Raw genomic sequence first — 9960 nt, 5'->3', positions numbered from 1 at the left:
AGGTGGATGTACGGTCACATTGATTTCTAAACTCTATTATTTATTCTCTATCTCATTATATTGTTATTCTTCAGTTTCTAAATCATAAGGTTCTTATATTTAACTTATTAGCATAAGTGAAATAAATAAAGTTTAAGGAAAGAATTCAATAATGCCTAAAGAGAAATATCAAGAATTTGATTCAATTCTCTACTTTACTTTTCTTCATATTTTATTTTCAGTAAAGTTATAATTTTTATAAACTTTGTTTTTTGGTGAATTCGATGCCCTATTCCCAACACTAAATATCCAAATTGTTTTCAAAATTATGTTCTACTTAGATATGTAATGTGAAGTATTTTTTCAATCAATACAAGAATTAATCATCAATAGAAAATATCACTCCCTACAATAAAAATGTGCAATATTATTAAGAAAATTTCCTTAAAACTCATAACATTGTAGACCTTTCATTTGAACCAAAAAAATTACAAGGTTTGTGAATCATCCAATTACAATCATTATCTAAAGTTTTTTCCCTTGAATCATAAAAATAGAACATACAACTTTAAGACAAATAAAAAAATTATAATTTTAAAAATCAGTCTATACTACTCATCATGCACATCCATTGTTATTTTGAAAAATGGGTTACAGACAAGAAAGTTGAGAACCCAATTTGAATTTATGTATATTTTAATTTTCTTTAAAATAATAATAACAGTCATTTGATGAAATTTACTCATTCAAAATCTCATCGAGTTATTTAATGACGTTGAAATAATTAATAAAATAATTAGGGAGGACCATGTTGAGTTTGTTGAGAATTAGCCCAATTGAAAATGGAGGAAGCAAGCCTATTAATTGCATCAGTCAAATTATTAAGACTTTGTCTATTAATCTCTAATCTTGATTCTTCAATCCTTAATCTTGATTCTTGTAAGTTCATCATCTCCCTATGTCTTCTTTCTTCTCTTTCCTCATTTTCCTGAATTGTCTCTGATATCAATGTTGCACTTCTACTAATGGCTGAGCTTACTTCTTCAAGTGAACTTACCGCCGTATGTGGCAACAGAGAAGGCGGTGGTGGTGGTGGCGGCGGCGGTAGTGTTTCGGCACCACTTGGTACTTCTCTTGCACCACCTTCTTCTCTTCTTCTCTTCTTAGCTAATGGTGATACTTGTTGTGAATGCTCACTTGTTTCAGATTCTGATCACCCACATTTTCACAATATAATCAATCTTTGTTAGGTGAAGCAAAGACGAGTTAATGTGAAAGGGGTTAAAAATTTTAAAGTGATTAATTTTAACATAAAGTAAACATTAAATAGATCAAATAAAACAAAAAAAATCAATTTTGACCTAAGAGTGATGAATTTTGACATTAAAATGATTAATTTTTACTTACAAATTTATCACCTTAAGTAGATCAATTATTTTAAAGTCTTTAATATCGACATTTAAGTGATTAATTCAGAGATGAATAAAGTATAAAGTGATCCATCAAAAAATAAGTTATAACTTATAAAAGAAATCAATTTTGACCTTAAAAATATCAATTATAACATTAAATTGATCATTATATATTGCGTATTGGAAAAAATTATAATTAGGCCAATTAGATTATTGATCTCAATATGGGACGATCCCTCCCAAAACATTCTGAATATTTAATGTTTACAGCAAAACGTACTATTGATATTTTTATTCTTACACATATATGAAAGTGGCATAGTTCACCTTCATCCACTAATAGCTTCGACCATAGGAGAAAGTCCAACTCCATACTATATATGCAAATTCTAACATAAAATGAAGTTTCAATATTGGATTTCATCAATTTTATTAAATGACTTGTACCAAAACTATTAGGTAGGTTGAATTTAAGAATTGAATATAAGCAATATATTATCTTTTTAATGCACATTTCAATCATATCTGATAAGTGATAACATATAAAAGTATGTATTATTTGCAACTTAATTTAATATTCATGAAATTCAAAACTCTAAAGTAGAAATATTGTGTTTGTCAAGAATAAAAATAACAGATAATTATGTTATATTAATGTAAATCTATTTTAATCAACAAAAACTAGTAAACTCGCATAAAAGATTTCAGTCAACACTAAAAGCGAGCATAGGTGGTTCACGTCAAGGCATTAGATTACACATATCTCCAAATTAAAGGTGACTTAAATTTTCATATATATTAATATCTCAAAAATGTAGAGCTTAAAGTAATTTTAGGTCAATAATTCTATTAATATTTTATTTTTAATATGAAAGTTTAAAGTCCAACTCGATATTGTGCAAATGCTAACATATATTAAAGTTTCAATATTGGATTTCACCAATGTCAATAAATGACTTGTACCGAAACTCTTGGGTAGGTCAAATTTAAGAGTTGAATGTATGAAATATTATCTTTATAATGCAAAGGAATATACGTTTCATTAATACTTGCTATTTCAGTATACATGAAAATTATGTTAAGCTAATGCAATCTATTTAATCATAAAAACTAGTAAACTCGTGGAGAAGACTTCAGTCAACACCAAAGTGAGCATGGATGGTTCTAGCATTCTACCCAAGCCAAGGCATTCCATTATACATATCTCTAATTAAAAGGTACATTAAATTTTTAATTTTGCTTAATTAGTTATTTAATATTTCATTTTTGTTATAGAATACAAAACAAACCAAGCATAATAAATATGCATCCTTGTCCCACCCGATTTAAATATAAAGAGTAATGGATAACATACTGATTTTATACTACAACTTCTCTTTTCGTAGATAGTATTATATTGTAAACAAAATGAAAAATTAGTATAATTTTAATATTAGGATTTGTTGATAAATATAATGGTTATATTTGTTCTCCTTCGTTTATTTCATTTACTTCACAAAATTCTTTTGGAATTTATTATTATTTATAAAGGGGCATATTAAATGGTAATAGAAAATTATGAAAAAAAAAAAATTATTAATAATCAAAGTTTTATTAGTATTAAAATTTATTTCAAGAAAAAATCATCCTTATTATCACTTTTTATTACTAACAAAACAATCAAAGGTTCCTATAATTATATAATAAATTAATGTCAAATGTAAATTAGACGGATACTACAATTCAGTACTTCACTTTTTAAGATTTGAAGATAAAAATCTCATCTACACTTAAAAGAATGTTGGAAGATTTGATTTTCTTATAATTACTAATCCCCAATTTATTAATATTGTCTCATTTAGTTTTTTTGGATAAATATTAATTGATTAATTTTAATTTGTATTTTACTTTTATTTTATATGCTAAAACATTACATTGTCAAGTAATATTTTTTTTGATTCATATTCAAGTAATTTTGTTAACAATAACATTTTATAATTTTTAATTTAAAAATATTTACCATTCAATAACAATAACAATGAATAATCGGAAGTATTTGATAACTTCTCCTAATTTTAAAAATAAGTTAAATAAGTTAGACGAAAGAGTTGAGAGAACATCTAGATTACCGAACAATGTAGCTGTTGGCAAAGGCGGGGGCGGTTCAGACGCCGACTGAAAAACCGGAGGCAATAGCGGCAATCCCGGTGGTAACCGCCGAGAAGACAACCGCATTGCAGCCGTAGAGGGCAGCAATGATGGAGAAGTTTGTAACATTTCCACCACCGTAGACGGCGGCGGCAGAAAAAACTGCGCCGCTTCCGCCGCCGTAGAAACCAGTGTAGAACTAGCACTACTACGCTCAACAACATCAGATAAAGCTTGATAAATCTGAGCTATCATATTAGTCGGTAAACCCTTATCTTTCCTTTGAATTTTATCCATATCCCAATAAGATTTAAGACCAATATTTTCATCTTTATTTTGTTGATAATTCTTTTGATAATCTCTAACTTTTTTATAATCTCTCATCAGATTATCCCATTTATCATTACATTGATTTTGACTTCTAAAACAACCTTTTCCCCAACAATATTCTTCAACCCATTTCCATCTTAATTCTGTTATTGGTTTGCTTCCTGAAGAAGAAGAAGAACAGGAAGTTACTGTGGGTGTAAATGCAGCTGATTTTGATCTGCTTAACTTTCTTCTTTCATCATCTTTCTGTTTTGCTTCTATTAAAATCATGGTTTCTTCTACTGTCCAGTTTCCTTTTCTGTAATCTCTCATTGCCATGGCTGATTTGATGAACAACTTAATTCAAAATAAAGAAAATTAAATAAACATGCAAAAATAATTAAAAAAAAAAGATGGGGAGAAATTAAAAGAGAGGAAAGGAAATGGAGAAAAAAAGTGAAGCAGAAATGGGGTCCTGTCAGTATGTATTTTTGCATTAATTTGAAGGTTATTTATTTATTTAAATAAATTTATTGGGGGTTATTAATAATTAGTGTGTTCTGATGATGTCCTTTTTAGAAATTGATGTGGATATAATGTGGGGGCATTGTAGTTCAAAGTTCAATCAGATTCTAGTCAAAGCTCTACTCAATTTCTTTAGTGAAGTACAGTGATATAAATGTGAGAGAGAGAGAAAGACCTACTATGACTATGAGATCATCAAATATGGTTTTTTTTTTTAAATTAAGAGAATAATATATAAACTCCAAAAAATATGGTTTATTATTATTATTATTGTTATTATTATTATTATGATGGTATTTGGTTTATCTACAGTTTGAGGTTATTAAGCTTTTCATGCTTGCAATTTTCCATTCTAAACCCACCCCCTAAAAAAACCTCCTAAAAATATTTTTTTATCTCATCAAATTTGTTACAAAGCGATACATTCGTTATCATAAATTCAACTATACATGTAGTAATACTATTAAATATATGGTAAGATGAACATTCATTTATCTAATATACAATCTCCTTATCTCATTAATATTTTTGGGAGAAACTATTCTTTACTCATAGTTTTTTTCTCCTATTCAAATTTAACTACAAGAAAGGTTCAATTATGACACAATATTTTTGACACTTCATCAAAATTTGGCTATTCTTAAAGTATTATCCTAATATTTCAATTTTAGTTTATGAAACTTCAAATATTTTGATACATTTGATGATTACATAATAATATTAATACGTTACATGTCATAATTGACACTATTATTTGTAGTATTTTAAAAAACACTTTCTTTTGACTATGTTTTTTTAGTTCTTACATCTGTTATTTATATTGTCTTTATATTTTAGTGGTTTTATTTATAAATTTGGCAAGACCACTTTTGTTAGCCTAATATCATTGACTAAGACATTTTCTTTTTATGTCATTTACATTTTTTTCAACATATTTGTTTTTGTTCATTTCTAATGCAATAAAATATTAATGTGGCAAAAATATATAATCAAACACAAATGGGCATTTGAGCCTTTATCAACCTGATTCCCATATAACTTCATCAAAAATTAAAAACAAATTAATACCTTGATGAGAAATAATTAATTCAAAACAATTTGCTTAATTTGAATAATTAAATGCCCTTCCTCTTAATTACCTGGCCTGTTGTTGCTTTTAATTGTTTATGTATTGTTAATAGTTGAATGAGAAAAGTGATTTGTCCTTAAAATCACCAAAAATCTAGAAAAGTTAAAAGTTGAAATCTAAATCTAGTGATTTAAGCCACTAGTCTCTAAAAGTACGTATTTGCATGAGAGAAGAGATCATAATTGAATTGCATGTCTGAATTGTGGCTAATCATCATTATTTGCATCTAATATTAACGTTTTATAGGAGTACTTACACCTATAACTATAAGGATATCCCGCCAGCTGACTCACTTCCTTGGGAACTTAATCATGAATTTATCATATTTTTTAATCCGTTAATCGATATTAAATGTTTTTAGAAGGAATGATAATAGAAAGTTAATGGGAGTACGTACATCTATATGAATATCTCTTGACAAGTTTAATGATTATGCTTATTCTTCTTCATCGATCTCATTTTTTCATAAAATTCATTCAAATTCATTACCATTTGAATATGTGGTAATATGTGGTAATGGAAAGTTAATAAGACTTGATTTGCATGAGTTAAACCTCTCTGCGGACTTGACTAGGGATAGGAGCAGTTGGAGACGCTATATACATGTCTTAGATTACTGATGTTCTCTTAATTTTCCTTTTAGTATCCTTAAACTCTTACTTTTATCGTTTCCTTTCTACTAGTTCTTTGTTTTCTTTTGTAGTGGTTCTACTTTTATTTTTATAGACTTTTAAGTTATCTATCACGTGTAATCACGTCTCTTTATCTTCCTCGAGCCGAGAAACTCCTTTGGCCGCGCTCTCCTTTATAGGTATGAGTTACCGCCGTCTTTCCCTCCCTAAACCTTGTCCTTAATTTTCTATGAGCAGGATATACTAGGTAGGATGATGATGATGTGGTAATGGAAAAATTTTGGACAAAAAACTTTTTTATGATCAAACTTTTATCATCATGGAAATAACATGATATATATTATGAAAACTTATACTATAAATCATTCTTAATATCACTAATTAATATCTATAATCAAACGCGTTGTTTATGTACTTATTATTACTCCCTCCATTCAAGCTACTTTGTCACATTTGCAAATTACATGGACATTAAATAATAATAAATAATGCATTAAAATAGGGAGTTAATTAGACTCGCCGGAGAGATATATAGAATAATAGTCGTGAGCATATTTCAAAAACAAAAAAAAGGTAATTAATTGATATTGACTAAAATAAAAAAATAGGATAACTCATTAGCATATAGCAACTGCTCGTTAATTTACTATTTTCCCGATATTCTTCAACTTAGCACAAGGAGTAATTGTTAAATTGATTCAAATTCCAATATTTAGTTGATTCAAATGCGTGAAATTTAGAACTTCTATTTTTCTAACCTAGAATTCAATATAAGAAGTTAAGGAATAAGACAAGAAATGAGAATTAATGGACATTATTAAACTAATACAATAGTGATGGATGATAGTAGAGAACTAAAGATGTGTTTTCTTCATTTTATTAAAATTTTTAAAATTGAGTGTCAAGCCATTGATCCAAAAAAATACAATTGATCTAAACCCTAAAATTGGAACACTAACTAATAATGTGAAACGGAAAGAGTATTATATATAAACATACACAATCTAGCGAAGTAACTTCAATCAAGTTGTTACTTGTTAGTAATATTCCATTATAGACATTAATAACGAGCTAAAATACGAATACAATTACGGTTCGTTTGGTAGGTGGTAATAAACGGTGACAATGGGAATGAAAAACTAGTGTAATTTTGGTTGAAAAATATCTTGGCTATCTTCATGGCCATGTTTGTCCAACTTAATCATCTCATTTTCTTCATAAAATTCATTCCAATGCATTACCAATGGAAAATGTGGTATTAGGTGGTAATGGAAATTTGTAAACAAAAAAACTTTTTTTTGATCAAAGTTTCATTAACATGGGAATGATATGGAACTTTTGATGAAATTTTATACTATAAATCATTTCCATTACCACTATTTAATACCACTAACCAAACGGACCGTTAGAGGTATGTAAAAATATCAACCATTTAAGAATTTAACTCTTTAGTGACCGTTGAAAATAGATAATAAGAGTATATGATTTTTTATGCACTTGAAATGGCAACATGTATCTTGAAGGTTATTTCTCTTAAAATAGAATCATTAGATGTTTTAGCGAATATTTAAGTACTCAATGATTTATGATTGAAAAAAAACTCTTTGTAAGAAAATATTTTGGCACTGTATGCGTACAGGTCGGACACTCAGCACATAACTTTTGGGCATTGATTTTAGTTGACAATCAGCTCTCTAAAATAATTTTTTTTAACTCGGTTTCCACATTAAAATAATACAAATGGCTAATCCAACTATGAAAAAGTCAAAGGTAAACAACAATTTCAAGTTTGTAATAATTTTTTTTAAAACTTTTTGGAAATAAATAAATTGAAATTAAAGTTATACGTTTTGTGCGACTTGACCTAGGCCAAGTTGCATAATTTGTGCAATGTATAATTTTATTTTAATTTACTTTTAATAAATTGAAGTCATACAACTGTGCAATGTTATCTTTAGCCAAAGTTGCTCCCGAACCAGTTGACAATCGAAAATGAGAAAATGAACCTGAACTGTGACCGATTTTTATAATTGACATGTAACTGTTAACCGAGATTACTCGAACCTAATAGTGACCTGACCAAGTGATATTCAACCTGAATCATGCACGAAATCAAACTCAATCCAGCTAAAACTGACTTAAGTAACTTGAACCAATTTTTAATCAAACTGTTGAAAACTTAAAGTGAATATTTAGATTAGTTTCATTCGATCAACTAGATCAATTTCAAAGTAGTCAACATCACCTATAGGCATAATTACAAAGTCCATATTAGACTTTTAGATGGTTATGATTACTTAATTCAATATTGATCCTATCATCAACAACTAATAAATTGAATTTAAGTTATTCCACTTTATAATTTGATCTCTTCATAATCTAATAGTCGATAGCATAATATAAAATCTAATAAATAATTTAGTTTAGAATATGCTTTATAACTAGTTTAGATTAATTACTATAACTATTCACTTAAATAAATTAAGTATAAATCCATAATAGTCTATGATATTATTTTTATTAGTTTTATTCACTCTAATAAACCAAATTTCGATAATTGAACATAGATGTATGATCGACTCATATTCTAACATCTTATTAATTAATTAATCAAATAAAGTAATAAATATTTTCGTAAATCAAAATTTATTAATACATAGTTTCATATATTTAGAGTTAACAATCAATTGTCAATACTTATTAAAAATATTTTTAATCAAATTAGATGAAAAATAATAGAGCTTAAATTTTAATTTACAATCAAACAAGTAAATGTAACAAAGTAATAATCACTAATTGATTATCACTGTAACTATTTCCCTTAAGTAAAGAGAATCTTATAATCAATTAAAAAACGACTAGCAAATAATGGCCCGAATTCAATTTTGTACCCGGCAAAACCGAATCAATAATGAACCGATTACAACCCGAGACCGATTGACGCTTGACTCGAACTTCAACCGATATCGAACCGGTGCAAACGCGATAATTCAAATAACAATCTTAAACCAAATCGTGAATAACCGACCCGACACCGAGTGTTACCCTCACCAGCACGTATCCGAAAAATAACTGATTCGAAATACAACCCAATCGAATGACACACGTTCAAAACCGGCCCGAGTGTGGTTTGCTCAAACCCGATTCAATATGTCTTAATTTTTTTATTTAAAATTTCAATTAAATAAGCATGTTAATTTACAAAGTAATAGTGTATTTTATGATTCAATTACTTACTTTTGTCAACTCTAATCTTATTGACTGATTTAAATATACATTAGTATTTCAAAATTCAACAAAAAAATTTATAATAAAGATCATTTAAGACCTATATTGAGTCCATTTTTAGCCAAATTTATTTATGTAAATAACAAATTGGGAAGGATCTAAACTCAACCAATTTAAACCCGGTTAATTTAAAACCTGGATATTTAAGGGTTGGATTTAAGCCCTAATAACGCCTTCACGCTTAGCCAATTGCACAACTACTTATAATTCGGTAGGAATAGAGGTGCTCATTCGGGTAATCGGGTCGGTTTCGGACGGGTGTCATTCAATTCGGTTGTATTACGGATCGGTTATATTTCGGATGTCAGTTTCGGACGGGTGTCATTCGATTTGGTTGTATTACGGATCGGTTATATTTCGGATGCGTGTTGTGATGGGTCATACTCGGGTCGGGTCGGTTAGTCACGGTTCGGTGTAAGATCAGTTATTCGAGCTATCGGGTTAGCATCAGTTCGGTGTCGGTTGAAGTACGTGTCGAGTTTAAATCGGTCTCAGGTTGTCATCGGTTAATAATTGGTTCGGTTTTACTGGGTACAGATCGGGTTCGGATATTTTTCAC

General features: G+C 28.5%; 1 protein-coding gene across 1 annotated transcript; it reads right to left on the bottom strand.

Moving 5' to 3' along the window:
- Nucleotides 1-524: 524 nt before the first annotated feature.
- Nucleotides 525-4294, bottom strand: LOC130815170 (uncharacterized). Its single transcript, XM_057681549.1, has 2 exons — nt 3500-4294; nt 525-1188 (listed from the first exon to the last, which is right to left on the bottom strand). Exons 1-2 carry the CDS (start codon nt 4164-4166, stop codon nt 776-778), a joined length of 1080 nt encoding a protein of 359 aa, XP_057537532.1. The 5' UTR covers nt 4167-4294; the 3' UTR covers nt 525-775.
- Nucleotides 4295-9960: the final 5666 nt, after the last annotated feature.

This window comes from Amaranthus tricolor, chromosome 6, assembly GCF_026212465.1.
Source record: "Amaranthus tricolor cultivar Red isolate AtriRed21 chromosome 6, ASM2621246v1, whole genome shotgun sequence".
Taxonomy (NCBI): domain Eukaryota; kingdom Viridiplantae; phylum Streptophyta; class Magnoliopsida; order Caryophyllales; family Amaranthaceae; genus Amaranthus; species Amaranthus tricolor.
Note: the sequence above shows the minus strand (reverse complement) of the source record. Positions and strands in the feature narration are given on the sequence as shown.